Source organism: Mus caroli, unplaced genomic scaffold (genome assembly GCF_978045245.1).
Source record: "Mus caroli unplaced genomic scaffold, Mus_caroli_1 scaffold_6, whole genome shotgun sequence".
NCBI lineage: Eukaryota > Metazoa > Chordata > Mammalia > Rodentia > Muridae > Mus > Mus caroli.
The window spans coordinates 18,887,913-18,903,413 of NW_028227261.1; the positions used below are offsets into that span (position 1 = coordinate 18,887,913).

At 47.6% G+C, this 15,501-nt stretch overlaps 1 protein-coding gene across 1 annotated transcript; it reads right to left on the bottom strand.

Annotated features, from left to right (window-relative positions):
• Positions 1-1,079: 1,079 nt before the first annotated feature.
• Pla2g2a (phospholipase A2 group IIA) lies at positions 1,080-3,307 on the bottom strand. Its single transcript, XM_021160401.2, has 4 exons — positions 3,265-3,307; positions 2,944-3,088; positions 2,604-2,713; positions 1,080-1,222 (listed from the first exon to the last, which is right to left on the bottom strand). Exons 1-4 carry the CDS (start codon positions 3,305-3,307, stop codon positions 1,080-1,082), a joined length of 441 nt encoding a protein of 146 aa, XP_021016060.1.
• Between the last annotated feature and the right edge of the window lie 12,194 nt (positions 3,308-15,501).

Genomic DNA, 15,501 nt, shown 5'->3' on the forward strand with positions numbered 1-15,501 from the left:
GGTACCTGCACAGGATTCTAGTTTTGCTCAATGGCCATGGCTCCATCAGTCTTCTGGGTGAGGTCTGTGTTAGGCGTGTGAGCACAAGATACCTTCTGTTTTCTTTAAGTGCACTGTGGTGGTGGCGGCTTGACCCAAACCACTCCACTTTACTCTGATGGCTTCCGCATCCTGAGACAGGCCAGGAGGCTTGGGACTGGGGAACAGGAGAGGGAGGGCTGCCTTTAAGAGGGATGGCAGTTGCAGGCAGCTTGATGTCTCGTCCCACTCTTGATTCTCAAACAGGCCTTAGCCGGAGGCTCTGACAGGCACCACCGTTTGAATCTCCAATTGATGGGTACTGAGGTTCAGACCCAGCTAAACCGACCCAGAACCTTGTTCTTTTGTAACCACGTGTATGTATGTCTCTGTGTGTGCCCATGCGTACACACAAATGTGTGGAGGCCACAGATCAAGCTCGGGTGTCCTTTCTCAGGATGCCATCCGTGTACCTTGTCTATGGAGGCAGGGTCTGTCACTGACCTCGACCTTGCTGATCCAGCTAGCCTGGCTGGCCACTGAGCCCCAGGGATCCACTTGCTTTGTTTCTTCTTCGTTTACAACTAGAATTGTAAACAAGTGTGCACTTTTTGTACCTGGGTTCTGGGGGTTGAACATGGGACCTCACGTTTTTATGATAAATACTCTTACGTACTGAACCCCCTACCCCCGGCCTTGAGGCCTGTACTTTTAGTATGCATACTTTATATTCGTCTCATTCCAAGTTATGAGAACACACACGCAGTTGTTTGATGAATTGCTTTACTTGTGAGAGCCTCCCAGGACTCTCTTAGGTACGAAGCAGGAAGTTGGATGCCAAGAGAAAGGTGGAAGTAGACAGATTCAAGGTAGTGGAGTGGTGGGGAAAGGTCAGTCTGACTCAGGAGACTTCGGTCTCATTGTGGGTGAAGAGAGAAGGGCCCCCACCTTGCCACTAGGGTGGGAGAGGGGTGTTTTCTTTATCACTGGGAAACTTGGTGGGGCTGGGAGAGGTATTATGGGAGATGCACAAGTCCGGGTGTTTCAGGAGATGGCTCTTTTCAGCATCTGGGCTTCTTCCCTTTGCAAAACACGTTGGGGTAGAACTGGTACTTTAAACTGTAGGTTTTCTTGTTCCGGGCGAAACATTCAGCAGCGGCTTTATCACACTGACACAGCTGTTTCTGACAGAAGTTCTGGTTTGCTAAAATCAGGGGGAAACGGACACAGAGCTGATGATTACTATCTCCTGGCTGCTGCTCGTGGGGACCTGTCTCTTCTAAGATAAGCGTTAGGGTTCCTGGGAAGGCAGAACCCCATCTGACCATCTGCTAGGGGCACACATGGAGCTGCCAGAGGTTTGCCTCCCTCCCTAGCCATCTTCTTCTAGGTGTTTGTTTGTTTGCTTGTTTAATGGACAGGGTCTCTGTAGCTTAGGCTGCCTTTGACCTCTCTAAGTAGCTGAGGATGACCTTGAATTTATAGTCCTCTTGCCTCCACATGAGCACTGGGATTCGGGTCATGCCAAATTTTGCTCATTTCATACTGCTGAGGGCGGAACCCAGGCCCTCACGTATGCTAGGCTAGCAGCCAGCCAGCTGAGCTACATCTCTGGTCCTGCCTTCTTGCTCACAGGTCTGCTTGTGTAAGTGAGCCTTGGATGCCTCAGGATGGATGGCCTTGGTGAAAGCCCGTACGGTCTGCCCTCTCTCTTTGCCTGAGGTTGGTCTTAAGGTAGCAGCTCTCTCCTGACTGAATTTCCAAGGGAAGGACGCAACAGGGGCTTCTGGAAAGTGTTCGTTTTCCCCTCTCGAAAGAGTCTTAGAGAGAGAAAGTCACCCATCATCAGAGCCCTGGGTTCTTGGGAGTTTAATGCATCTTATAGAATAAGCACAGATGCTGGCACTGTGCCAGAGCCCAGGAGCAGGACTGACCCTGTGCTGTAGAAGTTGCCCAGGCCTGGCAACATACTTTTGTGGATTCTCACCCATCTTTCCAGTGTGAGCAAGGCTGCTTCCCACCCTGACTTACTTTCTCCTGTAGGCAGCATGGCTCATTTGCGCCCCCTCCCTGTGGCCCAGGCACTCTGCAGCCAGGCTGACAAATGTGCTTCTTGCTGCTTTGCTAAGTAATAGACCCCTATTGCTGGAGCACACGATGTCCAGAAAGTCCTGACTTGACCGTGTCCCTTCATGGTCCCACTGCTCAGACTCATCCTCACCTGTCCATTGGGCAGCAGAGTGACTGACCCTGTCCTCTTTAATCTTTTGGCCATGCTCTGCCCTGTTTGGGGGGTGGTTGTGTGTGTCCTGTTTTAGGGGATGTGTGTGCTTCACCGCCTAGGATTCAGCTTACACTCCACTGTTTACAGGGTCTACCTTAAGCATCAGGCTGTGAGAAGGCTTTTGCTGACTCCCTGTTAGGAGTCTTTGCCACCCTCTTCACCATTTGTTCTTGCTTCCTATTCAACTGTGAGGTTCTTACAGCAGGGATAAATTCCCTGCATGCACCAGCAAAGTTCCCAGCATGCATGCGTGTGCTCAACAACCTCGTGAAGGAAGCAGGTAGGCATCTCAGGGTCTTACCAGAACAGGTGATTTGGCCCCCTTGGTGGGAGTAGTTGTATTTCAGTAACTTAGTACCACATCCACTTTTTTCCAGGCGGTTGTAGCAACAGTCATGAGTAACACAGCACCTGGATGGGGGACAGATCTTATAGAGGCTGCCTGGCATCCCAGCATTTCCTTTGACCTTTGTGATTCTGAGCAGAAACTCAAGAACTTAGGAGTGATCCAGAGCAGAGCTCCCAATGTGCTGACCTCGGCTGGCTGGAAACCACTGGGACAGTGAGGTAGTGGGTACCAGTTCCCTCCTAGTCCCACCCAGCCAGAATGACAGAAAATAGGAGAACTGGAGTGGCCTTACCAGTCTGTGGCATCCTTGGGGGATCCTTTGCCACCCAGGCCACAGTGGCATCCATAGAAGGCATAGCTAAGCTCAGCTCTCTTTCCTGTCTTAAGCCGAATCATTTCCCCAAACTGCCCAATGTTCCCTTGGACCTGTATTGAGCCTGAAAGGAAATGGAGAAATGACCTGGTAAAGGGTGGTAAGCCCTGAGCCCCATCTCCACATGGCATCTCTCTGCTCCCTTCTCTCTCCACAAATGGCTTCTTCCTCCTCACACCGAGGAAGGGGCCAGGCTGACAGGAAGGAAAGCCAGGGGAGGAGTTCAGGGTCCACGCTTACCAAAGGCCATGATTGAGACTGCTAGCAGCAGGAGGACCTTCATGCTGTCAGCTCTGTGAAGGACAGGTACACACGGTTTGGGCATGTCCTCCCAGGACAGCTCAGCCTTTACTCCAGTCCCTGTTCAGCTGTCTGACTTAGCAGCCCCAGAGGCACATATGTGCACTTGCATGGGGGCTAGGTCACAGAGTGCACACAGAGTGGCTTCCAACTGTGCATCGCACACGTCACCCTTGTCCCTTCCTGGCTTCATGGACCTGTTCCTCATACAGGAATGATGTGACTCTTGCACTTCCGTCAGTCCTCCTGGGAGACTGGACTCATTCCCCAGAACTGGGGCTTGAAGGCAATGTTTCCCCTCACTATATACTCCATCTGTGTCCTCAAGTTAGATTCAAGGCTTGGAAAGCCCACCCGTGGAGTCTGATCCCGACAGTCTCCTCCCCAGCTAAAACTGAGCATTCTCTTTGCAAGCTGATTACATGCATGCACACACGATGCCTTTCTCTTCCAACACTACGAGAATTACGTGGACACGCACATGCTGCCCTTCTAATCCTGTGACAATTACATATATGTACACATGATGCCTTTCTAACCCACTACTGATGGCATGTAAACACACATGCTCCCAAATTCTCCCCCAGCACCCTCATAAACCCATACAACATACTTGCCCATGAATGCTGTCTTGTACATATTTACCTGATGGGGCTCCCATCCACAGGCATGTCCATCTGCACACACATACTCACACTCACCTGCATAACCACTCAAATGCATCCAAAGGGCAGGAGATTCTGGGCATGTACCTCTTAGATGGTGGTATGGTTTCTTGTTCAAGGCCTTGTCTTGTTTTTCCTGAATTCCAACTGCCCTTAAATAGCTCTTCCCTCTGCAGGGATGGGGAGGTGGGTGTGGTCAAATAGTGGATTCACAGATGGGCATACCCAACGCCCTTTTTGTCCCCCTTTTGTTCCCCAACAGCTGGCAGGGCAGCCCTGAGGGCTGGAAAAGCCTTCATACCATGGGATGCCGCCATCATAAATTTGAGCTGATTTCAAAACCTCTCCTGACTGGGGAACTTTCCATAAACCCATCTGGGTGTGACTACCGGACACCTCCCAGCAGTCACTTCTGAGAGCTTGCAAGGACTGTATAGAGTGTAGTGAATGGGTGTTTGAAGGTCTAGGATGTTTCTTTCTTCTGATACATCGTGACATTCGGGGATAGGAAAGGTTACATTGATTCTGTATAGTTTGTTCACTTCCTCTGTCAATCATTCATTCATTGGATCACAGATGCTTCTGTGAAGTTTCAAGGCCATGCAGACTTCTTGGGAGGCGATAAGAATGAGTTCTTGGGACCCCCACTGTCTGCTCTAGCATGGGAAGGATTGGATGACGCAGTCTCTGTCAACCAAAGGGCCAGCGCCTCCATATTTCCTTCTTCTTCCTCTTCACTCTCCTCCTCTTTCCTTCCACGATTTCTTCTGCATGTGTTTATATTTCTGTGGTTGTTCTTGTGTGTGCAGGTGTGTGTGCCGGTGTGTGTGTGTGTGCATGCATGTGACATTCAGAAGACAACCTTGGATATCATTCTTCAGAAGCTGTCTGCTCTATTTTGTTTTTTGTTTGTTGGTTTTTTTGTTTTTTGTTTTTTGTTTTTTTTTGGTTTTTTGGTTTTTTGAGACCTGGAGTTCACAAAGTAAGCTAAGGTTACTGCCCAGCAACTCCTTAGGATCTGGTTATCTTGACTCCCACTCCACTCCCACCCCCAGCATCTGGGTTACAAATGTGTGCTGTCACACCAGGCTTTTTTACATGGGTTCTGGGTACTGAACTCAAGTCTTGGGACTGCAAGGCAAGCACTTTACCACTGAGCCACCTTACCAGTCCCATAGGAATTCTTAAATCTGGAAAAATCCATCAGCTTTTCTCCAGAACTGTGCTAGAGCAGACAAGGGCCTGCCCCAGCCTTTAGGGGACAGAGCTGAGGCAGAACACGGAGTTGGATGACAGCTAAAGACTGAATGACCCCTGGCCTTATATCTCTCTCCATCTGTATTAGGGGCTAGAAGCTGACAGCTTCAGGAAAACTCAACAGTCTCTTGCTTATTCTGTAGCTGAAAACCTCTGGCTTCGTTTCTCTTCAGCTCTCTGAGCTCTAGTATGTGCTGTATCTTTATTTTATAACTCTCTGCTCCTTATTAAACACAGCGTCTTTACTCCTTTGACTCTCTGTGCTTTACTAAGCACTGTAAACTTAACTCTTCCTTACTGTTCTGTGCTTAAATAAGCGCCAAAAATGTAACTCTTTATGTGTAAATAAGCGCTGGCCTCTTACACTGTATCTTCTTATTATTTGTGGTTAACTTAGTGCTAATTTCTGGTGACTTAACACACGCTGTTTAGCAGCAGGGGATTAAGTAAGAGAATTTATTGCTAGAGCTCTTTTCTCTGGTGAGTCAGCCAGGAGCCCCTCAACTGGCCAGGAAAAAGAAAAAAAAAGAAAAAAAGAAAGGGAAGGGGAAGGGGAAGGGGAAGGGGGAAGGGGAAGGGGAGGGAAGGGGAAGGGGAAGGGGAGGGAAGGGGGAGGGGGAAAGGAAAGGAAAGGAAAGGAAAGGAAAGGAAAGGAAAGGAAAGGAAAGGAAAGGAAAGGAAAGGAAAGGAAAGGAAAGGAAAGGAAAGGAAAAAGAAGTCACTCGCACAGCCCACACATACCTTGGATGAAGCAGAAACAGCTACACGCCTTTTTAAAATTGCTTTTGGTCCTTTACAGCTGTTAGAGACAAAGTTCTCTAGGTAAGAAGGAATTCCCTCATAGATAAAATGTTACACAAAAGGTGAGCTACAGAAGCCTGTCACCAACAAGTTCAAAGCAGTGTTTCATTCTGTAAGCTCATGGAAGCTCAAAGGAACCGTGTTTACATGGCCTGGCTTCATCATAGTGCACACCTGTGGCTTCATTCTTTGATCTGACCTAGAAAGGACATTTTTCCTTGATCACAAATGTGCCCCAAACCTATTTCTCTTTTTAATGTAATGGCGAAAGCTCACTGTATTCCTTCTTATGCAGCCTTTACTTACCCTTCTGAGGAGTGGGCACATTCTGTTCTTGACTCTACCTTTATTACATCTTTCTGGCAAAACAGCTAAAACCATCTCCTTAAATCTCTTAATAAAATTATTTGAATCAACCCAGGAATCCTATAAAATCATTCCCTCATCTAAACAGCTTTAATTCATGAACGTTTACCTTTATGTCGAGCTGCAGAACATCTGCCCAATAGTATGGGCTGATGCCTAGGAATATTGGGCTCTGTGATAGTGGCAGGCAAGGCAGATCAGCAGTGGGAAGCAATCCTGGGATGGAGTCTCTTGGGACCTTGCCTCTAAGAGCTCACCCATCATCACAAGACATGCAAAATGGTGGGCTATTTCCGAGAAGGTCACTTGCTAGCTTCAGCCTTCCTAGATGGCTCCTGACAGAGCTTAATAGAGGGGGAAGCGTGTGACTGTAGATTTGCCCCGACTGTCCCTAGTCCTTGTTTGTTTGGTGATGGGCCTACTAATGTGTCCTGTTTCCATGATGCTCTTATTCTCTTTCTTCAGGGATATAGTGACTCTGGCCTTAGTTCCTAAAGTAAACATCTCCTCCTGCCGCCCCCTGCCCCACCCTTCAACCCATGCTAAGAATTTGGCTTCCACAGCCTTAGGTAAACCATCCAACACGAGTCTTGTAGACATTTCCATAGTAGAGGATGTGGGGTGCCCAAACACCCCACTTGTTCCTCACTTTCCAGCCTACGATAGATGAGTATCATAGACGTGCTTCAGGCATGAGCATCGATTCAAAGGGTCAGTTCAAATGGTTACATCCAGGCAGGGACAAACACAAAGCAGATACACCCCACGCCCTTCCTAAGGTCCTCTTGGAAGATCATGAAGGTGGACGCCATGGCATGAAGGACAGCCATTCTGTAGCATTCTGCTAACCTCAGGGAACCTAGTATAAGTAAGAAGTGAAATATTTTTGTATAAAGCTATTGATAAGTGAGATTTTTATATGAAGTTATTGATAAGTAATCATTGCAACATTGTGCATTTTATACTGAGTCATTCAAGCAGATGTCCTGAAAAATTCAAACTTAGTTCATTTATTAAAATTAAGATTTTCCAGCTGGGCAGTGGTGCCACACTCCTTTAATCCCAGCACTCAGGTGGCAGAGACAGGTGGATCTCTGTGAATTTGAAGCCAGCCTGGTCTACAGAGTGAGTTCCAGGACAGCCAGGGCTACACAGAGAAACCCTGTCTCGGAAAACCAAGGTGGAGGGTTGGGAGCGAGCAGATTCTTTTCTGCTATGTTATTGGTTGAATGGTGTCCCCCTTTCATGACTTCACTTCCTAGTCAAGGCTTGGAGCCTTAGAATATGACCTTATTTGGAAATAGGGTAATTACAGACGCTAATAGTTATGATGACGTCATTAAGACCCTGACCCTATATTACTTGATGCCGTTACACAAAAGGGAAACGTGGGTTCAGAGAGGCGCTCACAGGGTGACATTTCTATTACCCAAGGAGTCCAAGATGACAGAAGGCAGGAGCATCCTGGACAGACTCTCAGCTCTCCTGAGGACCCAGCCACCTCAGGGGAGCCCCTCTTGTCTCTGCCTTGGAGCCTTGAACCAATCACTCTCTGCTACTTAAGGGTAGCAGGGAGAGGGTAGACTCAGCACTCCAGGACGTGTAGCCTGGGAGTTCCCTTCTCCACTTAGAACCTTGCACTCAGGAAAGGCTAGTTTCTTGGCTTTGTCATCTCAGACAAGCCAGCATGGAACAGAGCTCACTAAAGGCCTTTTAATGCATAGACCTCAAGCACAGAGCTGAACAGAGAGGTGTCCAGGGGAAGACTGCGATACCCCCCAGCAGGGGGTATGGGCTTCTCAAGGGACAGTCACTTCTTGGCCCTGTGGCTTTCAAATTTACTCAAGGCAAGTTGAGAGGCTAAAAATTTCCTTTTATTAACAGGGTTGCAAGCTCAGGAAAGGCGAATCTATGGGAGGTGTTGCCGGGAATAAGAAGTGATAAAAAAGAGACATCAAAGTTCATTTGCCTTTAATGTTTTCAGTTGAGATCTCCTTAGGGAAACGCCCGTCATCGATGCGGGCAGTTTTGGTGTTATCAGTAGTGTGTGGCGTTTCCTGGCACTGCCAGCCGGAAAGACAAACTGACCAGATCTCTGGATGAAAGGTTTTCGTCTCACATCCCCCCCCCCCCGTGTTTGATCTCCTTATCTCACTAGACTACTCATTTTGGGGGAGCTTTGATGTTATTAGAAAGCCTCTGGACGCTTACAGGGGAGGGGAGATACCATGGTTGCAAAGGCGGTTTTCCCAGGGCGAGGCTTATCCATTGTACTCTGGATTGGCTGATCTCTTGTATTTCCCCCAATGTGGAACTATAGCTGGTGATAGAGGGGGAAACCACAGTGACGTAATTAAGCCTCCACAGCTGCCTCTGAGCCCCTGCATGCCTCTGGCTCGGCCCAGGGTCCTCCCCTGAGCAGCTGGTGTGAAGCCTATGTCAAGATTCAGGAAGACCTCGTCCCCCTCAGAGCTTTCATCCCCTCTGGTCTAGCCTCTCAGGCTCCGGTGCTTTCTTCGCAGAAGCTGCCCCCCACCCCGTACATCCTGGTGGCTCCACTGGATCCAGGTCTTAAGATTGCATCAATTCTAAGGACCCTGATGTCCCCAGACAGGATTTTTAAAATTTCTTTAGGATTTTTTTTTTCTTAAAGCTCTGGCCACCTGGTTGTGTTCCTTCCACTGACGTCTAATCGTCTTGAATGTCATTGACCAGGACAAGATGTCTGCTCACACGGGAATCGTGTGCTGGTTGAAGGTGCGGAAGACCTAAATGTGTTCTCTGATGAACATCCTCAACCCCAGCCAGACACAACCGTAACTTTAAAAGGTCATAGAGGCATCACGTGGGATTCATCCCTCAGGATACCAGGGTGCACTGGTATTTGCAGATTTATTGTGTACCGCCAGCGAAGCCAAAGCCATTTCACCATCTCTATAGAAGTAGAATAGGCACTTCATGAGATACAATCTATTTTCATGATTAAAAAATGTCATAAATTAGATATAAGAGAAGAATGTCCCTCAACATCTTAAAGACTACGTCCAGAAAACCCTTAGCCAATGCCCTGACCATGGGAAGCTGAGCAATTTCTAAGATAAGGCAACTGTTTGCCACTCAGAATGAGACAGAAAAGAAAGAAGACTGAGGCACGGGGAGAGGGGAAGGAGAGCCTTCATCCCGAGATCTGGTTGGTTTGACTTTGCTGCTGGCGGAGGCAGGAAACTCCACACACGGCTGACAGTGCCAGAATTGCTGGCGTTTTCCTTAACACACGGGGTGCGGGTGGGAATGAAAGAGAATAAGCAAACTTAGTAAACCACGCCTACGTGGGTCTCAGGTGGCTTCAAGGCCCGACTTTTGGCACTTCTTGTTCCTGACAACACCCCTCATAAATCCACTTTACAGCCTTTTCTGGAAAAGCAAACTCTTTAACCTTTCAACTTGCCACGAATGACATTATTTGAGCAGTAGGAACAGAAAGCCACAGGTTTGTATGTTCAGCCTCTACCGAGAAAACAAGTGCCTTGCCTGTCCCTCGAGAAGTCCACACCTAGACTTGGGTCTGTTTCACTGTCCCCTGGGCACCTCTCCGTCCATAAAATCTATGTCCAAAATCCCTTTGAATGAACTCCAACTCTACGTTATCCTGAAACTCTTTTTCCATCGTGTGTGTGTCCAGGAATAGGGTTTTACTTGAGTGGAAGTGAAGGCGGGGAGGGAATACCTCAGGCTGCAGGCAGCCACATGGAACCACTTGTTATGGTGATGTATGCTTTAGGGTGACAGAAGATAAAAGGCCTTGCTCTGCCAGCCTCAGCTGGCTAAGCTAAGCTGCTGTTTTCAGAACATAGACACTAGAGATAAGATAAGCAATAATGTGAAACACACACCACACACACACACACACACACACAGAGAGAGAGAGAGAGAGAGAGAGAGAGAGAGAGAGAGAGAGAGAGAGAGAGAGAGAGAGAATTAAACTATTAATTAAGGATTCAGGCCGGGCATGGTGGCGCACGCCTTTAGTCCCAACACTCGGGAGGCAGAGGCAGGCAGATTTCTGAGTTCGAGACCAGCCTGGTCTACAAAGTGAGTTCCAGGACAGCCAGTGCTATACAGAGAAACCCTGTCTCGAAAAAACCAAAAAAAAAAAAAAAAAAAAAAGGATTCAGATAACCCCCTTCAGGACACAGCTTCTTGGTTTTATTGAATTAGTTTATTTTTCTATGACCTCAGAGACTTCTAACCCAATTAAGTTATATTAACTGTAAGAGTAGCTGTTGAGTTGAGTTTAGTGCTGAGGACCAAACCCCGGGCCTTGAACATGCTAGGCGAACGAACACCCTCCTGCTGGACTAGAGCGTCACCCATTTAACTGGTACTTTCTATGTACGGCTGAAAATAAGTTTTTCTTTTTCTTTCTTTTTTTTTCTTTTGTATTCTTCTCTCATACATTACAGCCTGATTGCAGTTCCCCTTCTTCTATTCCCCCCAGTTCCTCTCTCCCCCATATCTCCTACCTACCCCCAAACCACCCCCCCCTAAAACAAAACAAAACAAGAAGAACAGGTCTCCCAGGGACACCCGCCTAACATGGTCTAACAAGATGCAGTAAGACTGGGCACAAAGCCTCGTATCAAGGCTGGATGAAGCAACGCAGTAGGAGGAAAAGGGCTCCAAAGGCAAGCAAAAGAGTCAGAGGCATCCCTCCCCACACGGTCCCACAAGAACACTAAACTATTCAACCATCAGGTATATGCAGAGGACCTAGCTTAAACCCATACAGGGTCCATAGTTGTCACTTTGGTCTTTGTGAGCCTCTATGAACCCTACTTGGTTGATTCTGTGGGCCATGTTCTTGTGTGTACTTGACCTCCCTCTGGCTCCTACAATCCTTCATCCCCTTCTTCCAAGAGGTTCCCCTGGCTCCACCTAGTGTTTGGCTGTGTCCACTGCCGCCTTCTTTTTTTTAAAAAAAAGTTTTATTTATTTATTTTATGTATATGAGTACACTGTAGCTGTACAGATGGTTGTGAGCCATCATGTGGTTGCTGGGAGTTGAACTCAGGACTTCTGCTTACTCGGGCCCAAAGATTTAATTGTAAGTACACTGTAGCTGTCTTTTTTTAAAAAATTATTTATTATTATATCGAAGGACACTGTAGCTGTCTTCAGATGCACCAGAAGAGGACGTCAGAGGATGTCAGATCTCATTATGGGTAGTTGTGAGCCACCATGTGGTTGCTGGGATTTGAAATCAGGACCTTTGGAAGTGTAGTCAGTGCTCTTATCCGCTGAGCCATCTCTCCAGCCCGTAGCTGTCTTTAGAGGGCGTCAGATCTCTTTATGGATGTTTGTGAGCCACCATGTGGTTGCTGGGATATGAACTCAGGACCTTTGGAAGTGCAGTCAGTGCTCTTACCCACTGAGCCATCTCACCAGCCCAAAATACAGCTTTCCCCTTTGTATATCCCGTTCTTTATATACAGTGTTCTACCTGCACAGCCCAGTAAGAGGGCACCAGAACTCCTTATAGGTGGTTAGGAGCCACCATGGGGTTGCTGGGAATTGAACTCAGGACCTCTGGAAGAGCAGTCAGTGCTCTTAACCTCTGAGTCATCTCTCCAATCCACTGCCTTCTTAAGCTTCTATCTCTAGATACACCACAGGCCGGGAACAGGCCTTTATCAGTATGTCTTTTAAGGGACAGTTACAACCCAAAACCATCATGCCAGCTCACTAACCTCTTCCACTGTTGGAATTTTCTAGAATGCTTGGTCTTTTCAAGAGTGTTAAGAATTTCCACATTGTCAGAGTCTCACAACTTAATATGCTGTGAAGTCCTCCTGGCCCTGACAGTTTGGGGTCTCCATTGCTTGAAGTTCTAGATTTTGTTTTCTATTTTGGTGGCGACTGCTTCTGGAATTTTGATGGAGATTGCACTGAGAGCTCTCGTCAGGCTAAGCCTGGAGTTTCTTTGGCTGTTTTCTTTCTCCTGAATGACCTGTGCATCGATGAAAGCAGAACACTAACACTCACGCTACTACTGTGTCTGGATTCATTGTGTATGCTAGGGTAACACAGTTTGGTGCATAGTGCATAGCTTGTTTCTCTGTTGCTGGGATAAAACACCGACCAAAAGCAACTTGAGGAGGAAAAAGGTTTATTTGACTTACAAGTTACAGTCTGGTGTTGAGGGAGTCCAAGCTCAAAGCAAGAGCCTAGAGGCAGAAACGGAAGCAGAGACCCATGCAGGAATGCTGATAACTTGGTTGCTCACCATGGCGCGCAGCCTGCTTTCTTATACAACCCAGGACTACTTGCTCAGGGATGACACCGCCCACAGTGGGCTATGGTTCTCCCACATGGACCATTCATCATGAAAATGCTCCCATAGCCTTTCTCACAGGCCAGACTAATGGAGGCAATTTCTCAGCTGAGATCCCCTCTTCCCAGTTATGTCATAAGCCATAGTAAGGCTTTGTGATTTCCTTCTGAGTCTCATCTGCTACAACAGGGGAAGCTTTGTGGTTTTCTCATGGGTCTGAGGACTTTATTCACTAAGAGCGTCCTCCACTCCTTACAGAGCTTGCAGCCAGGCCCTAGTGACCTGAGTTCAAGCCCAAGGATGGTGAAAGGAGAGGACCAACTCCAAGTTGTTCTTTGACTTCCACACGTGTGCCATGGTACCCAACACACACGCACAGAGTAACTAACTAAATAAAATTCAAAAGTTAAAAGAGAATTATCTAAGGCTAGACATGACTTTCTTAGGCTGAAGTCCCTATGACTAAAGAGGGGAATGAAGAAAACCAGCTGAGTCGTTGCCGTGCTCCTATCTCTGGCTCTTGGTCTTCTGAAGTTTGAGTAGACAGCATCAGATCCCCGTGGCATAGAGCTGCCTCCCCACTTTCCTTGCCATAATGGACTGTATGCCCTCATACCAGGAGCCAAAATAAAGCCTTCACCCCCCTATGTTGCTCCCATTGGTATTTGGTCACAGCACTGAGAACTGTAATTGCTACAGTTACGGCCAAAATTGCTACAGTTCCTGCCACTAGGAGTATATAAGCTTGGCTGGTGCACTGGTTAGTTTGTGTCACTTTGACACAAACTAGATTCACCTGTGAAGAGAGAATGTCAACGGAAGCAATTGCCTTCCTCGGATTGGCCCTGAGCATATCTGCAGGATATTTTCTTGATTAATGATTGACATGGGAGGTTGGGATGGGGGTGGGGATTGATGGTGACACCCTGGACAGGTGGGCTGGGTAATAGAAGAAAGTGAGGTGACTGAAGCCATGAGAATAAGCTAGTCTGCAGCACTCCTCCATGGCCTCTGCTTCAGTTCCTGCCTTTGGGTTCCTGCCCTGAGTTCCTGCCTTCCATTTCCCTCCATAACGGACTATAAACAGTGAGATAAAAGAAACATGGTCCTTCTTAAGCTGCTCTTTGGTCATGGGGTTCATATCACAGCATCAGAAACCCCTGAGGTCCCCTGAGAGACATCGGGAGGATATTATTGCTTGACTCTGACCCATTTCCCACAGGCTCATGCATTTGGATGCTCGGTCTCTAGGCAGTGGCGCTGTTAGGCAGAGTTTGTGGAGCTTTGGGGATTTAGCAACCTAGTTAAAAGGAGTCTCTGAGGGTGGCCTTGAAACTGCTGCCAGTTTCTGGTTCTTGTCTGAGCTTTTTGCTTCCTCATTCAGAGACCCAGGAAGCCGCTGAGACTCATGCTGGTCTCCGTGAAGCTGCTCCGACCTGCCTCTTCCTCCATGATGGGCTAAGTTAGTTCTGCCAGGTGCTTTATCACAGTGATGAGAACTAAGAGACTGGATAGCTAGGTTGAAAACACACAGGTCCCCAACCTTGGCTTATGTGATAGTCTTACTAAAATTCGGTTAGCGCCTTTTTTTGTGAGGAACCAGACAAATCCACACTGAGGGATTGCTGAACAAATGCTCTGGCTTCAAATATCAGTATCCTATACAGAACCAAGGAGGAGTTCCAGGCTATGGGGGTAACAAGTCACACCAACTGCCTGAATGCCTAGTGGATGGATTCTCTGGCAGGGTGGGGGGGGGAGCAATGACAAAATGAAGCCAAATGGTATTAAGGGGATTACTGCCTTTACAATAGGGAACCTTTGATTGTTAGATAGAGACTGGACACCAGATAACAGTATCTATCATGTTAGCGTTGAATTTGGTTTTTTAAAAAAGACTTTTATTGATTCTTTGTGAATTTCACATCATGCACTCCAGTCCCACTCATCTCCCTTCCCCTTTGTCTCCCCTTCATCCTTGCAACCTGTCCCCCAAAAGAAAATAAAAATATAAATAAATAAAATAAAACAAAAATGAACAAACAAAAAACCCCCATCTTGTGGAAACTGCAGTGTCTCCCACAGTTTACTCTTTTGTCCACACATTTTTTTTAATTAAATTTATTTATTTTATGTCTATGAGTACACTATAGCTGTCTTCAGGCACACCAGAAGAGGGCATCAGATCCCATTACAGATGGTTATGAGCCACCATGTGGTTCCTGGGAATTGAACTCAGGACCTCTGGAAGAACAGTCAGTGCTCTTAACTGCTGAGCCATCTCTCCAGCCCTTGTCCACACATTTTCACCTGCAAATGTTCATTGCAATGAGTCACTGGTCTGGTTGAGGCCTCTGGCTTTTGTTACACTATCAATACTGGAACCTCACTGGATCTCCTCAGAGATATCCTGTTGTTACCCGGTGTCATGGAGATCCTGCATCTTTGGATCTGCAGGACCCGCCCCTTCACATACTCCAGCAGTTTATTGATGGTGTAGATGTTGGGATGGACCAACTCAGAGCCCTGGATGTGGGCCTGGGTGGTAGCTGAGTTGGTCAGTCCACCAGCTCTCCTTCACCCACACCACCAGGGCAAACTCTCCAGAACTGCCCCAGGAACTCACCCAGTTCTACAGCCAGCAAAGGGCTGGGCCAGCTCTTCCACTCTCATAACCTCGGCCGGCTCACCGTTGCCCACAACATCAGGACCAGTTCTACTGTGCTGCCCAAGCAAGGTGCAGGGCCTGCTCTCCAG